The sequence below is a fragment of the Candoia aspera genome, chromosome 2 (assembly GCF_035149785.1).
Source record: "Candoia aspera isolate rCanAsp1 chromosome 2, rCanAsp1.hap2, whole genome shotgun sequence".
Lineage (NCBI taxonomy): Eukaryota > Metazoa > Chordata > Lepidosauria > Squamata > Boidae > Candoia > Candoia aspera.
The window spans coordinates 15,869,699-15,888,820 of record NC_086154.1 but is presented as its reverse complement, the minus strand read 5'-3'; the positions used below and the strand labels follow the sequence as shown (position 1 = coordinate 15,888,820).

The 19,122-nt window shown below is 44.6% G+C and overlaps 1 protein-coding gene across 1 annotated transcript; it reads right to left on the bottom strand.

The window, feature by feature from the left end:
- Positions 1-365: 365 nt before the first annotated feature.
- On the bottom strand, positions 366-17,431 carry LOC134488948 (nuclear factor 7, ovary-like). The gene is made up of 7 exons (XM_063291308.1): positions 17,247-17,431; positions 13,813-14,334; positions 10,201-10,296; positions 7,863-8,096; positions 3,802-3,824; positions 2,643-2,980; positions 366-1,171 (listed from the first exon to the last, which is right to left on the bottom strand). Exons 2-7 carry the CDS (start codon positions 14,236-14,238, stop codon positions 648-650), a joined length of 1,641 nt encoding a protein of 546 aa, XP_063147378.1. The 5' UTR covers positions 14,239-14,334; positions 17,247-17,431; the 3' UTR covers positions 366-647.
- Positions 17,432-19,122: the final 1,691 nt, after the last annotated feature.

Genomic DNA, 19,122 nt, shown 5'->3' with positions numbered 1-19,122 from the left:
GCCCTCCCGAGCATAAAGAATCACACGCTCAGACATATTAGGTTAAGAAATAAAAAGAATCTTACTGACTTTATTGTTGCTTTTGTTACATCCATCTTGGTGGAAAAGATGAGGTTCCTTTGTTCTTCCTTTCCTTCTAAATACTTCGTTTTGCCCTAAACTCTCAGCCCTACAGCTGCCAAGAGCTGCGTGGAAGAAAGGGGAATTCTAGGCCCACCACATGGTGCCCAGAATGGAGGAGAGCAGCACACATCCCTCTGCTTGCTTCTGGTGGAGAAGAAGGAAGAGAGGGAAAGGAAGTGGGAGTGACAACAAACAGCTTCCTCAGAGTTGCATTGTGGGACAACTTAATTTACATGTTAATTCACATGCAAATGAGGCATGCTGTCTATGGGTCGAGGAATTTAAAGATATGGGAGATAGGAGGCCAAGTTAAAAGCTGTACTATAGAACTCTCTGTGTCAAGAACAATCATCATGAACCATAATAGTCTGATCAGGCCGGTTTCAAATCTTTGGGCGATTGCTTACAAAGAATGAATAGAATGGGTTGTCTCTCCCAACATCCCTCCCAGCACATCTAAACGGCTTCCTGTCCCTGATTTTCACCAGCCTATTCTTTGCCATGCTGCACCCTGAGCTAGGATCTCAGAGCTCCAGGTCCCACACTGAGAGGGGATGGCTGCTTTGGGTGCTGAGAAAGGGAAGCAGCTCTTCCTGGAAGCATGCTTGGAAAGTGTAGAGGTGGCTCATGCTGCTGCTGTTGTAGAAAGAGAGCTGCCCTCCTTCAAAGTCCAGGTAGACCCCAACCTTATCCATCCTCCCGCAGACTGAGAGCGGCATACGGGGTTCGCTCAGAGCTTGGTACTCTCCAGCCTTCAGCTCAATGGCCCACACGCCTTCCTTGGGTAGAAAGTTCAGCCGCTTCTTGCGCTTCACAGACTTTTTGGCTGTCCCCACCACCCAACCAGTGCTGTCCCCGACTCGGATCTCCCAGTAGAACCGCCCCGTGGCGATGCCCTTCCGTCCCACCACGCATGGGCTGGAGGTGAAGCGCTCTGGCTTTCGTCGCCAGAACCGTCGGCCAGGACTGAACTTGACCCCGGTGGCTTCTTCCACAAGGACCAGGCTGGGATGAGCTGAGTTGCAGTCAAAAGTGATGCATGCAGGGACTAGAGAGGGAAGATGGGAAGAACTGAGAATGAACAAGAGTGGACTTGCGCAGGCTAAGGCAGGAATGTAAAGTGGTCCAGGAAAAATTAGACACAAATGCAATATTAGCAATCTATCAACAGAGCTCCCATCCCCAACATCTCTGAAGCTTCCCTTTGGGTGCCAGTAGCATCATACTTTTCTACAGCCAAAGCAAACACCTAGAGCTAGTTCTGGTCTGCTTGCCGAAGACACGGCCATTTTTATTCCTCTAAATCTGAGATGTCGTTCTGAACCTTGTGGGATTCTCCAAAGGTCATCCCCAAATTGGTTTTTTTTAAAAAAAATCACACTATGGGAAAAAATATTCACCATAGATTAATCATATTCACAGTAGCTTTAATTTAGTTAGTTTTAACCAGGTCAAATTTGGGATTTATTGTAATCTAATCTAATTTGGGATTTTTTTTTCTGGCCTCATCCCTTTATTTGCCCTGGGCACATCTACTCTTCCCCCCGCCCCCAAATTGTGCAAATCCTATTCTAAATGATGGTAAAAATATTATCTTCAGGAGTTATCACATAGTCTAAACTTCTAATACCTCATTACACAAGGAAGACAAAAGAGACTGGAAGAGAGAACAGACATAAAAAAAATCCAGAGACAGCAACTAGCGAGCCCCTGGGCAGCTCACTTCGTAAACAGCAACCCAGCCCAGGCGCCAGAAACCTGAGAAGAAGCATTTCGGACCATTTGAGACAATGTATTAACACACCACTGTATAAAGAGGTAGGACATTCTCCTTACAGCTTCCAAGATTCTGTGTTTACCCCAGATGAACATTAAAGAGACTTTCCTGAACTCCTGTACAGCTCTTGCCTTCCTGATCTTGCCCAGCTACATGGGACTTAGCAGAAGCCTTAAGACCAGCTTCTAGTTTGAAGCAAAACAAGGGATGGACATCTCTAGAGGTGTACAACTGTGGTAAGGAGGGGAGACCTTTACAGTGCCAGTTCCCCCACCCGTGACATGAGCAATGGTCACAGTAGCTCCACTGCTTACACACTATGCATTTTCCATAGGATGAGGGATCAATAGTGGGGCTTTTTATGTGATGAACTGAAAGATATCTGGATACGTCCTGTCATCATCCACCCATGTTTGCTGCTCCTGATTAACAAGGCAGAACATCTAGAAAGCAAGAAGGAACGTTATAACCATGCCTATCCTGGATTTTCAAACAGCCAGAGGAGCATCACGGGGAAGGTGTTGCCTTTGAACCAAGAAGAGCCATGTTCAAGTCCTCCCTTGACTATGAGCTCACTGGGTAAGTTTGAGCCAGTCATCCTCTCTTTTAGCCCAAATCACACTACGGGGCTGTTGCTGTGGAGATACATAGCCTTGAACTTCCAGAGAAAAGGTGGGGTGTAAAAGTCATAAACCAATACTGAAACATTTAGTCTAAAAACCCCATCTCCACATCCCCTCACCTGGATGTACTGCACCGAAGAGCTCCTTCCAGGCATAGAATTGCAGAGGTCCTTTAAACTCGCCCAGGTTCAAGTCTACAGCCACCACTCCATCTTCACTCTCCTCCTCCTCTTCTACTGCTGCTGTCTCTTGTTCTTCCTCTTGTTCATCCTCTTCTTCTTCTTCTTCTTCCTTCTCCTCCTCCTCTTCCTCCTCTTCCTCGTCAACATCTTCATCCTCTCTCATCAGCCCTTCATCAACCTCATTCTCACACTCATCTGTGTCTTCACTGCTGGCCACCAGCCCATCTTCTCCTTCCAGTTCGTCTCCATCTGGGGCTCCTTGCTCCTTACGGACCCTACAGGAGAAGAACATCCCAAGGGTCAACCGTTTTAGAATGAACTGTTCCTATTCTACCAAACTGAGAGAAATCACATCTGGATCCTTCTAAAGAGAGAACTCTGAGCCCTGATGATCAAAAAGAATGATGTTGCAATTTTCCCTTTCTCCTCTTTAATGGGTTTTGTGCAGTAAGAAAGAAAAAGGCATGGAAAATACTGGGGAAAAGTGGGAAGATAGGAAACGGAAGACAATTATACCTGGGTCCCTCTCCTGCTCCATACATCAGGTTCTTTTTTTTATGTAGTAATTTTATTGAACATTACAATTACAGGTAGTCCTCGCTTAATGACCACAATTGGGACTGGAATTTCAGTTGCTAAGCGAAGCAGTCATTAAGCAAATCCAACCTGATTTTACGACCTTTTTTTGCTGCAGCCGTTAAGTGACTCACTGCAGTCATTAAGTGGACCATGTGATTGTTAAGCGAATCACACAGTTCCCCATTGGTTTTCCTTGCCGGAAGCTGGCTGGGATGATTCACTTAATGGCCACTTTGCTTAGCAACCAAAATTCCAGTCCAATTATGGTCATTAAGTGAGGATTACCTGTACTCATTTTGGCAGATCCAGCCACTTCTGAATGGTGGAAGACCATTAAGTCAGGCTGATGGTTTGCCCTTTTTCTACTCAGCTGGCAAGTCTTCCCCATGCCTAGAGTGGGGAGGCAAAACTGATGCATCCTGTAGGATCAGAAACCCCTCAATGGTCAGTCTCTGCTGGTTCATTTTTTTCTTCCTTTCATATATTTATTATATAAGAAAAGAGAAACACCACTTACTTCTCCAGCAACTCTTTTGCCTCCTATGGGAGGGAGCAAGGGAGGGAGGGAACGAAGGAAGAAAGAAAGGAAAAAGTGAGATAACAATCAAAATAATCCTTTCACTGGGTTACCACCCACTTTCCTGTCAAAGGCTGCTGTGTTATAATGGTGCCCAACAGATTCTTGACTCAGTAGATCAGGCCCTAGTTTATTATCAGAAAAAAAAAATCCCAGTGAAATACTATCACAACACACAAGGAAGAAAAGAAAATTGAGGGCCTGCAGACTGAGAAAGCTTGATCCACCATGAAAAACCCAAGGGTGATGAAGGAGCATGCACTGGCCATTCTCCCTTTTGAATGAACAGACACTGTGGAATCTATCAGCTGCTTGAAGAAAATCAGCCATAAAGAAAGTGCAGAGATGTTGTCAGTGGTGAACAGAAGCAAAGATATGCAAAGCAGTTTTTATATCAGCAAAGCTGCAAATTAAATTTAAGCAGTGTATTGTAGTTTAACTTCAGCAAAGGATCGTTACCTTGTCGTGGTGCTGGAGCTTGAGCACCTCAATGATGCCATGAGCTAAACCGTGAAAGGCCACCCAAGACAGGAAGGTCATGACAGAGAGGTCAGACTAAATGCGATCCCTGGGGAAGGTAATGGCAACCCACCTCAGTATTCTTGCCGTGAAAACTAAATGGATCAGTACAACCAGAGAGATGTCGGTATACCATCGGAAGATGAGACCCCCAGGTCGGAAGATGGTCAAAATGCTACTGGGGAGGAACAGAGGATGAGTTCAACTAGCCCCAGACATGATGACGCAGCTAGCTCAAAGCCGAAAGGACGGCTAGCGGCTGACGGTGCTGGTGGTGAACGGTGAATCCGATGTTCTAAGGATCAACGCTCCATTGGAACCTGGAATGTAAGATCTGTGAGCCAGGGCAAATTGGATGTGGTTATTGGTGAGATGTCAAGATTAAAGATAGACATTTTGGGCGTCAGTGAACTGAAATGGACTGGAATGGGCCACTTCACATCAAATGGCCACCAGATCTACTACTGTGGACAAGAGGACCAAGAAGAAATGGAGTAGCCTTCATAATTAATAGTAAAGTGGCTAAAGCAGTGCTTGGATACAATCCAAAAAACGATAGAATGATCTCAATTCGAATTCAGGGCAAGCCATCTAACATCACAGTGATCCAAATATACGCCCCAACCACAGATGCTGAAGAAGCTGAAGTAGAGCAGTTCTGTGAGGATCTGCAGCACCTACTGGACAACACGCCTAAAAGAGATGTTATTTTCATCACGGGAGACTGGAATGCTAAGGTGGGCAGTCAAATGACACCTGGAATTACAGGTAAGCATGGCGTGGGAGAATAAAACGAAGCAGGACATAGGCTGATAGAATTTTGCCAAGACAACTCACTCTGCATAACAAACACTCTCTTCCAACAACCTAAGAGACAGCTTTATACATGGACTTCACCAGATGGACAACACCGAAATCAGATTGACTACATCCTTTGCAGCCAAAGGTGGCGGACATCTATACAGTCGGTAAAAACAAGACCTGGAGCTGACTGTAGTTCCGATCACGAACTTCTTCTTGCACAATTTAGGATCAGACTAAAGAGATTAGGGAAGACCCACAGATCACCTAGATATGAGCTCACTAATATTCCTAAGGAATATGCAGTGGAGGTGAAGAATCGATTTAAGGGACTGGACTTAGTAGATAGGGTCCCGGAAGAACTATGGACAGAAGTTCGCAACATTGTTCAGGAGGTGGCAACAAAATACATCCCAAAGAAAGAGAAAACCAAGAAGGCAAAATGGCTGTCTGCTGAGACACTAGAAGTAGCCCAAGAAAGAAGGAAAGCAAAAGGCAACAGCAATAGGGGGAGATATGCCCAATTAAATGCAAAATTCCAGAGGTTAGCCAGAAGAGATAAGGAATTATTTTTAAATAAGCAATGCACGGAAGTGGAAGAAGGCAATAGAATAGGAAGGACAAGAGACCTCTTCCAGAAAATTAGAAACATTGGAGGTAAATTCCAGGCCAAAATGGGCATGATCAAAAACAAAGATGGCAAGGACCTAACAGAAGAAGAAGAGATCAAGAAAAGGTGGCAAGAATATACAGTAGACCTGTATAGGAAGGATAACAATATCGGGGATCGCTTTGACGGTGTGGTCAGTGAGCTAGAGCCAGACATCCTGAAGAGTGAGGTTGAATGGGCCTTAAGAAGCATTGCTAATAACAAGGCAGCAGGAGACGATGGCATCCCAGCTGAACTGTTCAAAATCTTGCAAGATGATGCTGTCAAGGTAATGCATGCTATATGCCAGCAAATTTGGAAAACACAAGAATGGCCATCAGATTGGAAAAAATCAACTTATATCCCCATACCAAAAAAGGGAAACACTAAAGAATGTTCAAACTATCGAACAGTGGCACTCATTTCACATGCCAGTAAGGTAATGCTCAAGATCCTGCAAGGTAGACTTCAGCAATTCATGGAGCGAGAATTGCCAGATGTACAAGCTGGGTTTAGAAGAGGCAGAGGAACTAGGGACCAAATTGCCAATATCCGATGGATAATGGAAAAAGCCAGGGAGTTTCAGAAAAACATCTATTTCTGTTTTATTGACTATTCTAAAGCCTTTGACTGTGTGGACCAGAACAAATTGTGGCAAGTTCTTAGTGGTATGGGGATACCAAGTCATCTTGTCTGCCTCCTGAAGAACCTGTATAACGACCAAGTAGCAACAGTAAGAACAGACCACGGAACAACGGACTGGTTTAAGATTGGGAAAGGAGTACCGCAGGGCTGTATACTCTCACCCTACCTATTCAACTTGTATGCAGAACACATCATGCAACATGCTGGGCTTGAGGAATCCAAGGCTGGAGTTAAAATCGCTGGAAGAAACATTAACAATCTCAGATATGCAGATGATACCACTTTGATGGCTGAAAGCAAAGAGGAACTGAGGAGCCTGATGATGAAGGTGAAAGAAGAAAGTGCAAAAGCTGGCTTGCAGCTAAACCTCAAAAAAACCAAGATGATGGCAACCAGCTTGATTGATAACTGGCAAATAGAAGGAGAAAATGTAGAAGCAGTGAAAGACTTTGTATTTCTAGGCGCGAAGATTACTGCAGATGCTGAGTGCAGTCAGGAAATCAGAAGACGCTTAATCCTTGGGAGAAGAGCATTGACAAATCTTGATAAAATAGTTAAGAGCAGAGACATCACACTGACAACAAAGGTCCACATAGTTAAAGCAATGGTGTTCCCTGTAGTGACATCTGGCTGTGAGAGCTGGACCATAAGGAAGGCTGAGCGAAGGAAGATCGATGCTTTTGAACTGTGTTGTTGGAGGAAAATTCTGAGAGTGCCTTGGACTGCAAGAAGATCCAACCAGTCCATCCTCCAGGAAATAAAGCCAGACTGCTCACTTGAGGGAATGATATTAAAGGCAAAACTGAAATACTTTGGCCACATCATGAGAAGACAGGACACCCTGGAGAAGATGCTGATGCTGGGGAGAGTGGAGGGCAAAAGGAAGAGGGGCCGACCAAGGGCAAGGTGGATGGATGATATTCTCGAGGTGACGGACTCGTCCCTGGGGGAGCTGGGGGTGTTGACGACCGACAGGAAGCTCTGGCGTGGGCTGGTCCATGAAGTCACAAAGAGTCAGAAGTGACTAAACAAATAAACAACAAATTGTAGTTTAAATCTGAGTAGAAGTCAAAATGGGCAACATTACATAATGGGAATGTAAAGTATCATCTTCAGCTGGTAAAGCCTCATTTTCTTTGTGTTTTCTGATGCTCCTACTGAATAGCTAGATTGGGCATACTCCCTCAATTTCTCCCTCTCACTGCCTGGGATCACATAACACCCTAAGCCAAACCAAACAGTGTTTTGTGGTTTAATGAAATGTGTGAACCCATAATGGTAACTTGGGCAACAAACCACAATTGAACAAATCATGGTTTGGTGCAATCTATGCACCCAGCAACTGTCTTCTTCCTAAGCAAACCCCACAGCCCAGGGTCCCCATTACCTTGAGGAAACTAATGTGGTCTTTGCACTCCAGGCCTGCCTGCACACGACAGAGAGTTTCTGAACATGAGGCCATCTTCCAGTCCAGTTCCTTGAGCTTGGTTTCCATCTGAGCCAAGTTCTTTTCTCGCCGGTTTTCTAAGGCCTGCTTTATACCCAGCTCCCTATCGCTCAGCAGCTGGTGCATCTTCCGAAACTCTCCAGAGACGTGATCAGACAAGGATTCGGAGCAGGTCTGGAAAAACAAGGATGTGTCACAGCAGAAGGCTGTGGTTTGGTCAGATAGAAATGATAGCCGGCCACAGTTTCTGAGATAAGCTGAAGTGCAAAGCTCCTCTTTTTCTCCTTTTATTAAGACAGTCAGTAAGGCAAACAGCATTTTCTTTGCACAGGCCTTTCTTAGCATGAGCAGTTTACAGTTAGGATAGCCGTACAGTACTCCATTCTCTGCTTGGCTGATAACTGCCGTGATTTTTAAAATGTATTGTGAAACGGACTTTTTTTCCTCTCTCTATTGAATATTACACAGAATATTACACAGAAACACAGTTTCTCAACCTTGGCAACTTTAAGATGTCTGGACTTCGACTCCCAGAGTCCCCCAGCCAGCATGGCTGGCTAGAGAATTCTGGGAGTCCAAGTCCAGACATCTTAAAGTTGCCAAGGTTGAGGAACCCTGGTCTAAGTGTTCTCTATCTATATTTATGCATAATAATAATATTTAATAATATTTAATAATATAATAAATATCTTAACTTACCTGTTCACTGCAATATTTCAAATTACTCTACTTCCTATTTAGAGATTAGTATGAGGCTAAATCATTTTGCTGGCATTCCTTCTTTCAGGTTGTTACCAGTGTTCTGTCTGGCTAATAAAACCTCATATCTGCTGAAAGCACACGACCCTCTGGACAAGTTACATAAGGTTCAGGCAAGTTGGCAGCCGCCATTCCATAGAAAATTTTTCCCCCAAAGGTGCACTTTGTTGATGTCCAGGAAACAATTTCAATCAGTTTTATTTCAACAAGACTTTGGCCCAGTTCATTGATGGGGGATAGCTATCTTGAGTTTTATCCCTTAATTATCCCTGCATCACCCAGATCCATTGGGACTGAGGTAGATTATGAGCACAATCAATTAACCGATTTGTGCCAAGTCAACAACTGACAACCAAAGCAGATCTTTCTGTACAGGCATCATTTCATCCCTGTTCCATGCCCCCAGTAGCTCCATATTACACTAGCTATGATTTCTAGACACTTTTCAAGGTTGGCTCCACAAAGAGCACATTGCAGTAGTCAAGACAGCGTCATCATGACTGATCTAGGCTCTCAAACATAAAATTACCATCATGCCAACATAAGGAGCTGATATGCCACTATACCATGATGTGTCTACAAAGATCGGAATCGTGCAAGCCATGGTATTCCCTGTGACATTCTATGTGAAGGAGCAGGATAGGAAGACTATTGACAACTTTGAACTTTGGTGTTGGAGAAGACTTCTGAGAATACCGTGGACAGCCAAGAAAACAAACCAATGGATCATCAGTCAACCCAGAGTTCTCCCTTGAGGCACAAAGGACCAGGCTCAAATTATCCTATTTTGGACACATTATGTGAAAACCCAGCTCTCTGGAGAAGGCTCTGATGCTGGGAAAGGTGGAAGGAAAGAGAAGAAAAGGACAACCAGCAGCAAGGGGGATGGACTCAGTTACAGTGATGATGGGGGCACCCTTGGAAGACCTGAAAGACCAGGTTAGAGATAAACTGTCATGGAGAAAATCGATCTCACTAGGAATTGAAAATGACTTGATGGCACATAATCGATCGATCAATCAATGCCACTATGATGATTGCTTAAGCAACACCAGCAATTTAAATATTTAACCTTTTTTATTATAATACTAGTGACAACCCATACACACATATATACTAAGTTCCATGCTAATTGCAGGAGTGTGTTTTGTGATAGCTTAGAGCACCACAATGCTTCTAAGTGTTTAAAACTGAATTGAGAACCCAAGGAGAACAGAACGGAATATCCTAAAAATGCACAATTGACTGCTAGCATTTTGAGCGCCTCACAACAACATTTTTATTTATTTTCTGCTGATGTCAGTCATGTGAATCAAATAAGCAAGTAGCTTTTCTTTTCCCTAGACTGAATCGCAGGAGCCTGGATTAAATGCTGACCATCGAACACTGAATATTAAATCAATGAGCAACAGTCCATAGCATCGATAGCAATGGTTCTTGGGATGACCAGTGAGAAGATACATTCAGTTTAGCATTAAACAGAAACTCAAAGTCCAACCATCATTGTTCCCAGCTGCACCTTTAATTCGATAATGTTCTCCTGCTGGTGACATCGACTCCTTTTCAGCCGTCGGAGACCTTGCTCTAGAGGCTCCAGAGATGCCTTCAGTTGGTCCTAAGGGGAAGAGAAAATCAGATCTTGCTTAAAATAAACACCATTTCAGAGAGAGCAAGACTGGGTGGAAGTAGCACCATGCATTCCTTGAAGATTTGCATGACCATGACTTGCATTGCTGCATTCAAGGATTTGGTTCACTGGGTCCTCGTACGCATATTCAGACACAGCAACTATCAACACCAAAGGGGAGCAACCTGAGGACCCCCAGAAGTCTTGACTGCAACCCCAAACACCTCCAAAGGGCATCACCACATTGTAATTTCTGATGTGATAGAAGCATCACGCTGCATAGAAAATAGTCACATTAACTCTATTTAATTAATCAAATTTATGTGGTTTTTTTTCTTGGCACCTCCAATTCTTTGTTCTGCCTCCTTGGCTTGTTTTTAATATGGAGCCTGATACTCCATCTGAACCCCTGGAAAAAGGATTTGTCAAAAGCAAATTTGTGGGTGCACGTGAGTGTCCCTCACAAGAGGAATCTGGTCTGAGTAAGGATTTTTAAGTTTTACAGAACTTCCCTGATGTGCTCGACCACCAGCGGGACAGATACCGGCCAGGGACGCTTTAATTGAGGAGTTCCTGGCCTAAGCAGAGCGCTGGACTCCATGGCTTAAATAGGCTTTCCAGCCCTAGCACAGGAACGGGCATCCTGGAGTTTATGGCCCTCGCCTCCAAGGGCTGAGACGGTGAGGCTGAAACTAGGGTTCCTAGGCAAAAACAACTGTTATGAAAACATCTCCCAGCTGCCTCTCAAGGCCATTAAGAGACCGGCCAAGTGTCCATGGCCTTGGAAAAACCAGGAAGGAAAAGATGAGTTTACGCACTCTGAAAATAAGGCCCTGAATTCCTCGCTGTGCTGTGGGCAGCCAATTCTGGTATCAGAGACTTCATTCCTGTTCAGTTTCTAAACTAGCTAGGTTGTGTCTTGCGGCAAATCCACACAGCCTCCCTGTCCCAGCAGGGGGAGACTCCTTATGGTTTCCCAAGGATGTGTCTGCATGTCTCTACCTGTATCTCTGGGTCCCCCTGCTGCTAAAACAGCCCAAGGACAGGACAGCTGAAGGTGCTACACTTCGGAACTGGCGTTCTTCCTAATCTCCTACTCAACACACTACAACAATGCAGGGCAGGTTGATGTGCATTGGGGAGGTGACCTGAAATAATGGGCTCCATAATGGCAACCTTGTGGTTCCAGCTGGATCTGCCAGTTTCCTGAGGGAGCACCCCCTTCAGTCCCTGACCTCTTCACCCACCCACAATCCTCTTTTGACTGCAAGGGAAACCAGAATGCTGGCTTTCACAGCCACTTTTTTTAAGGGCTTGGTCAAGCTATGTGGTCACTAGGAGTTGAAAACAACTTGATGGCACATAATCAATTACTCACTCAATCAATCAACCTAGACTACTGTTTCTCAACCTTGGCAACTTTAAGATGTGTGGACTTCAACTCCCAGAATTCCCCAGCCAGCATGGCTGGCTGGGGAATTCTGGGAGTTGAAGTCCACACATCTTAAAGTTGCCAAGGTTGAACATCACTGACCTAGACCAGCCCATAATGGCTTAACTAGTGCAACTGGAAGTACAATTGACAGGCATTGTCTCTTGTATTTCTGTAACCTGCCTGGTCAGGAGATACTTTCCCAGCAGTCTCTGCTCCTCATATTATGTCCTTAAGCTAGTTGATCACTCCCACACCAATTCCCACAATTAAGCTCTTTTCTCAAACTCCAGCTGTTCAACAGCACACATCCAGCAGCTACCTAAATACAGATAACATGTGGCTGCGAGAGCTGGACCATAAGGAAGGCTGAGAGAAGGAAGACAGATGCTTTGGAACTGTGGTGTTGGAGGAAAATCCTGAGAGTGCCTTGGACTGCAAGAAGATCAAACCAGTCCATCCTCCAGGAAGTAAAGCCAGACTGCTCACTTGAGGGAATGATATTAAAGGCAAAACTGAAATACTTTGGCCACGTAATGAGAAGACAGGACACCCTGGAGAAGATGTTGATGCTAGGAAGAATGGAGGGCAAAAGGAAGAGGGGCCGACCAAGGGCAAGATGGATGGATGATATTCTAGAGGTGACAGACTCGTCCCTGGGGGAGCTGGGGGTGTTGACGACCGACAGGAAGCTCTGGTGTGGGCTGGTCCATGAAGTCACGAAGAGTCGGAAGGCACTGAACGAATAAACAACAACAAAGTGGTCAATAGATCAAACAGCCACCTGGTCTGCACCTCATTTCAAGGAATTAAAAAAAGTTCAGTCAGAACTTTTACAGGGAAACAGATGCAGGTCAATGAAAATGGATCCTCTGTGCCCTTCCTATTACTAAGAAAACTAGTCTTTCAGTTATGATTCCAGTTACTCAGTGGAGGTTGTTACAATTCAATTATCAATTGTTTTCAGATTAGATATGGACAATTACAATGAAGAATGGCCATCCTTTCTTAAAACTGTTCTGTAACCCTTATTTTATAACTACAAATATCTATAAAGTATGAATTATATGAGAATCAGTTATATCTTTTCGTTGCATCGCTTTTTTCTTTTTGTGATTGTTTATTTTTTTCCGTTTTGTTCTAATTTATTTTAAAACAAAGCAAAAAAAAAAGTTCAGTCCGTTGATGGTACAGCAGAGAAAGAAAAAGAACAACATCTGCAGTGAACAGAGTAAGCAGAGTATTGGACAAGCCTGTTGGGGGAGGCCTTATATGAGCTGGATGATGTTGGGCAGGGCTGGAATTTCAGCCCAGGCTTGCCCCCAATCAGCATGTTGTACCTTAAAGCTGTATGGACAGCAGCACACACAGACCCACTCCAGAGTGCATAAAGTCACACTATGGAGTAGCGAAGCAGGATTATTTCCTTCTCACTTTAAGATGGAAGGTGGGCACAGCGAAGCACTGTTTGGATGTAGCCTCTTCTGCTAAGACTATCTTCTGAGTAAGGAGTTAAATATCTGGAGAACTGTGATTTATCACCAGGTCCTGGGCTGAATCCTGACATATGGAGGCCACCAAAGGACTTGCTGCAAATCCCTGAACCCCCTTACTATCTTGGTTAGAAATTTCAGCAGCAGCACTGAATTGTAGTGGGGCCCCATCAGGACCACTAAACAGACATTTCTGAGGTCCGGTTCATGGCACTTCCCCTGCCAACAGCTGCCCCTTTGCTGTGGCACTGAAAAGTTTAGTAACTTCAGTCCCATTACATCTGGAGGGTCATCTGGTTGGTGAAAGCTGGTCCTGGTGTCCCCAGAAAAGATCCTCCCTCAGAAAGTGGAAGATGAATTGCTAATATGGGAAGTACAGATTCAGTATCAGTGTTTCTCCATGCCTTTGAGAGTGGAAATCTAGCTTAGGTTTACTGGCAAATATTTTGGAGGCTTCAGAAGCTTCAGAAGCTCCTAGATTTCAACCCCAACCCCAACTCTAACCCCGTTTTTTATGATACTTGTTCAACCAGAGGCCACCTTCTTTCTCCTCCCAGGACCAGGATGCCCGTTTCTCACCTGATAGGCCTGAACCGCATTTTTGATGGGCAGGAAGTCATGCCCACGGTGCTGAGGCAAGTCCCGGCAGATGACACAGACGGGCTCCTCATCTTGGCTACAGAAGAGCTTGAGAGGTTCTTCGTGTTCCTCACAGAAGTACCAGCCTCCGGTGCCGCTCAGCTGAGCACCTTCATCCAGCTTCAGAAGCCGGGCCTTCTCTGCCAGGCTGCAGAGGGCTCGGTTGATAGTCATGCGGCGTAAAGCAAAGGGACGCCGGCACTCGGGGCAGAGCCCCCGTCTTTGCCCTTTGGGGATGCAGGACTCTAAGCAGGGAGCACAGAAGCTGTGGCCACACTCCAGCATGTGGGGGTCCCGAAAGATGGAGAGGCAAATGGGACACAGCAGATCTTCAGTGAAACTGGACACCTCTCTTACTGAGGCCATGTTGGTCAATTAAAAGGGAGCCTCACCAAGTTTCCTGGTTACAACTGCCCCTATTTCAACCTGTTTCTCGTGAACTCCTTCCGAACAATTCCTGTGCTGAAAGAAGAAGAGGCAGGGGTGTGTCAGCCCTTCTATGTAGACCTGACATGGACACCAAAGTTATGAATACTAAAACTACTTTTCTTATAGGGTTTTTTTAAAAATCGGTTCAATCGTGTCCAGTTCTCGGAGACTGCCTGGACAAGTCCCTGCAGTTTTCTTGGCAAGATTTTCAGAAGTGGTTTGCCATGGCCTCCTCCTCCTTCCTAGGGCTGAGGGAGAGGGACTGGCCCCAGGTCACCCAGCTGGCTTTGTACCCAAGGCAGGACTAGAACTCACGGTCTCCCGGTTTCTAGCCTGGTGCCTTCACCACTACACCAAACAGGCTCTCTCTTATAGGCTTACAGTAACCAAATCTTACAACTCTGGACGTGCCTCCTTACTCCCTGCCTTTATCCTAAAGTCAACCAGGAAGGGTCAAGTCGGTGACATTTTTTCAAATTCCATTCCTGCTTTGGACCCAGAAATTTCTTATCTCACCGTTGCTTTGGCTGTGGCTCTTCCTCAGGCTTATTCTCACAGCCCATTACAGGGAAGGAGAATCCCCCAATAGTTCTCTTTGATCTTCAGGAAAGCTTTTTTTTTTTAATTTCAGCCTTCTTCATTCGAAGAAAACCTCAGTGGCCCATCTGGCCCTTTTTCAAACAAGCAGAACAAAACATTACTTTGAAATAAAAGAGGGATAATTCTGAATTAAATTGTTCAACTCTTTATGCATCCCTAATACTTTGATAAGCAACCATGGAACTTTTCTGGTCTGATGTGGATTTCCTACAAGATTCAAGAGATGAATGAAAAGACAACAGAAAGAATACATTCAACAGTCGCAAGAGAAGGTCAGAAAGATCCTTCCTTCCATTCCACACTCAAAGCCCAAGAGACATTCCTTTGGGCTGGATACAAACTTAGGCCACAGAACATTGACAAGAAAGTCCTTCGCTGTTTAAACACGAAAAGAAGGTGGAAGATAAAATGCTAACATGTGAGAGAGGTACAACCTGTTAGAAACTGATCTTGGAATCTAGTAAGAGTGCTCTGAGAGTGGAAGTCTAGCTTATTGATCAGTAAATTTAAGCTAGACTTCCATTTTGGAGGTTTCAGAAGCTTTAGATCCTAGATTTCACTGTCCCTTGTTATTATGATACTTGTCCTTACCTGCAATCTAACCTGGTTACAAGGCAGTCGCTAGATTAGAGATGGGGACTTGTACAAAATAGTGTGAGCGTGCTTGGGGCAAATATGCGCTTTGGCTGCACAGGTGGCAGACTGGCCAAAATGTGCCAAAACGTACTGATATTGTCCTTACCACTAGCAGGTAGCATGGGAACAACTAAGGCCACAGCCGAAGAGCTGCTTTGCTGAGATCCAATCCCATCCCATCCCAGGAACTGGCAAGAAATCATGCTGCACTAAAGCTTGGTGAGCTTACAGTGCGCCTTTACCATGCACCAAAATGGGCATGTGCTGCACTGATATCCATACAGCTTTAACATGCAACATTCTGAGGGCCGTAATTGGTGATTCCCTCAGCTGAAATTCCAGGCCTGCTGCATGAAAAGCCTCCTCCAATCAGTATGCTAGCTGGGGAATTCTGGGAGATGAAGTCCACACATCTTAAAGCCACCAAGGTTGAGAAACACTGCCCTAGTTACTCCCTGCACAGCATTTTTTCTCTTCTCTTTCCTGTTGTATCATCAACCACGTGAATATTTTGCTAGTGTTCCTTGAAATTACGGGTCATCAGGTAACCAGGGGCCAACCCGTTGCTCTCTTTCACCCCAGCCTACCTCATAAAATTGCCACTGTGGGCAGTTAAAAAAAGGGAAATCCCCATATAATCTCTTTTCAGCTCCACTCTAGATCTTCAGGCTTCAAAAAATGAGGAATCCCATCTTGTGTACTCCAAGTCTTCGAATCCCAGCTTTGGGGTAGAGGAGGAGCACAATGTCCAATCCTCCTTTTAGGAATTCAAGGCAGGTCTTTGATTAGCTTTATTTCCTGGAATGTTGAGTTCCTCCTAACCATCCAGGTCTAACCCATCAGAAGACTTGCCTTAGAAATCAAACATCCTCCTGTTCCCATTCCTTTCTATTTCAGCCTCTTCTTAGGGGATACCAAGACCTGGCTGCCATTGTTTGGAGTATGACCCTCCGAAGAAATAACAAATAAATCCCTCGCATGGAACAATAATGTTAAGCAAGACATTTGATTCAGCATCTTCAGAGGCTGTAGACCTTCGCATACCTTCTATCAAGAGATCTTAAATCAAGATTTTCTTAATTCTTCTTGATTCTTGAATCAAAAATTAAATTAAAGCAGAGATCAGCAATGGAGGGTGGTGGAGAAGGGAGGGATTTCTCTCACAGGATTCGGATTTGGGAGAGATTCCAAGCCAGGATCTTGAGCCACTGCAGAGCAATTCAGCCTAGAATCACCTCGTATAACCCCAAAGTTACCTGCTAATAACAGAGGTTTCCTTGGAGGTTTTTAACTGGAATTTGGCTGTACAGAAAACCCACCAAAAGCAATATTAACACAAGATCATGCCAAAATCACCACAGCAGTAAATCATTTCTTACAGAAACTCACTTAATACAATAAGTTTAGTGAAAATACATAACAAGCAAACCACTTTAAAGTATATTTCTTTCCCCCATTTTCTGTTCAGTCCTTTCAGCTTGAGTCTGTTTTGAAAGAAAAGCAAATCCATTCAAGGCAAGTTGACTCAGAAGCAAACCCCACTGAATTCAGTAGGATATACTTCCCACTAAGCATGTTTAGGATTTTGTCCACATTTTCTCAGGCAATCTCGGGCTTCCTCCCCCTTCCCCCCCCCCCTGCCCCATAACTGAAATGAGATCCGTGGAGGCAGAGAATCTGGCTGAAGGAAATAGAAGGCACTCTCTTACCCCTGGGACTGAAACACTCTTCTCTAACGGCTGGACCTCAGCCTTCTTCCGGGCTAAAAGTCTCCTTATAGTCCCCTCTCCCACCCCAATCTTCCTTTTCCTTTGCGTTCAACCTCAGGGTGAGGGGAAGAGTTCTGGGACTGGAAATTGCAGTGTGGCTCTTCCTTCTGTGAAGCAACGATAATGCAGCATTTTTCCCCTTCTGCAAACTATCAGCATGCTAGCAGACCTGAATCAGCACTTTTTCACACTACTGTGTTAACACTACTGTGGCCACTGACTGGTTTGGGAAACAGCCACAGCATAAAGGTCTTGTCAAGGTAACTGTCAGACGTGAAGGCACAGAACGATCTCACAAGGTCAAAATTGTATACTGACATTGAAACCCATTTCAAGAAAACAAGAGTTAACCCCTAACTGTACTCAGCTATTCGCTCAACTCGGCTTGTTACTCAACTCGACAGCCAGGCCCTTGATGCTAATTTGATTGGTTTGCAGAATTCTCACCCTTCCAAATATTTCTGTACTATCCCTAACCTAGTAACCCATTATCCATCTTGTCATGGTCCTCTCTCTAGTTCCAGCATGCAAACCTACCTTTTAATTTCCCCTCAGCAGCAACAGTGTTTGTCAACATTCTTTGCTGGTCCACCCTAACAACTGCCTCCAGCAGCTTGGATGTTCATCAGCACTCTGTGACATCACAGCAACTCACTCAACCACTGGAAAGGGTCACTTATCTCAACATCAGCAATAGGTGACAGAGATTGATTATGTGTACGGGTTTCACATGACACCAATGAGATGTTCTGGGATTCCCATGTTTCTGAGCACATTCCACAGCTTGACGTGATTGACGTAATCAAAGGTCTTTCTATAATGAATGAAGCACATACCAATTTCTTTTTGGTATTCTCTGGCATTCTCAATTCTCCAGCAGGCATCAGCAATCATGTCTTATGTTCCTCAGCCTTTTCTAAAGCCAGCTTGAACAACTGGCATCTCCCTTTCCATGTAGGGCTCTACGTAATCTGTGTTGAATCATCCTAAGCATTATTTTACTAGCAGGTGAAATTTAGGATATTGTGTAGTAATTTGCACACTCTGTTAAATCTCCTTTCTTTGGCACCCTTCCAGCACTCTTCACTCATCCTCCCAGGAACTTCCCCACCCCCTTGACTACAGTGAGGCAGCACAGCAGGACATGGATGATAGAGTTAACGTTTATTTATTTTTTATTTATTCAATTTGTCCCCGCCCATCTCCTCCCATCGGGGGACTCTGGGTGGTTTACAATAAAATAATTGATTAAAACAACAAACATACAATATAAATACAATCTGTAAATATAACACGTTGTAATAAAAGGGGAAATCGCTATTTAGGGGATTTCCATTCTGGCCTAATAACTGTGAATCACAAAAGCGCAGATGAGACCTTGAAAAAATGTACTTTACACATGCGTGAAGTCCATCCTCATTTGGTAAAAGAGGTCCTGTCACACTCCCCGATCAAACGTTCCCAGAACATTTTATCCGACTCGCATCCATCTTCAGTCAACCCGTGTCAACCTGCAAGTCGACAGTTGGGAGGGGAGCTGGACTGGAGCGTGAATCATTTCGTTTAGGCTAGATACTCTTTGCCCCAAGGTCACCACGGAAGAAACTGTTCCAGCCATCTGCTGGCACAGGGAAGGAGGGGCGCATACCTTAGTGGGTAGTGAGGTGGAATTAGAAGTTTTTTCATTTTAAACTGTGGGATGTGCGGGAAATGCCATTTGCAGCTTTTGTAATAGATGCTACACTTCATTGAATAGATTTGTATGCCATCGCTTATGAGTCGTAATTGAGTGGAAGCTCAAGCGTGTCAATCCTTA

Excerpts from the sequence above, each read along its gene's own strand:
- LOC134488948 (XM_063291308.1), bottom strand. The coding sequence starts at position 14,238 with ATGGCCTCAGTAAGAGAGGTGTCCAGTTTCACTGAAGATCTGCTGTGT. Across the intron at positions 10,297-13,812 it reads ATGCGGTTCAGGCCTATCAG|GACCAACTGAAGGCATCTCT; the intron begins GTGAGAAACGGG and ends TCTTCCCCTTAG. Across the intron at positions 1,172-2,642 it reads CTTCGGTGCAGTACATCCAG|TCCCTGCATGCATCACTTTT; the intron begins GTGAGGGGATGT and ends TTCCCTCTCTAG.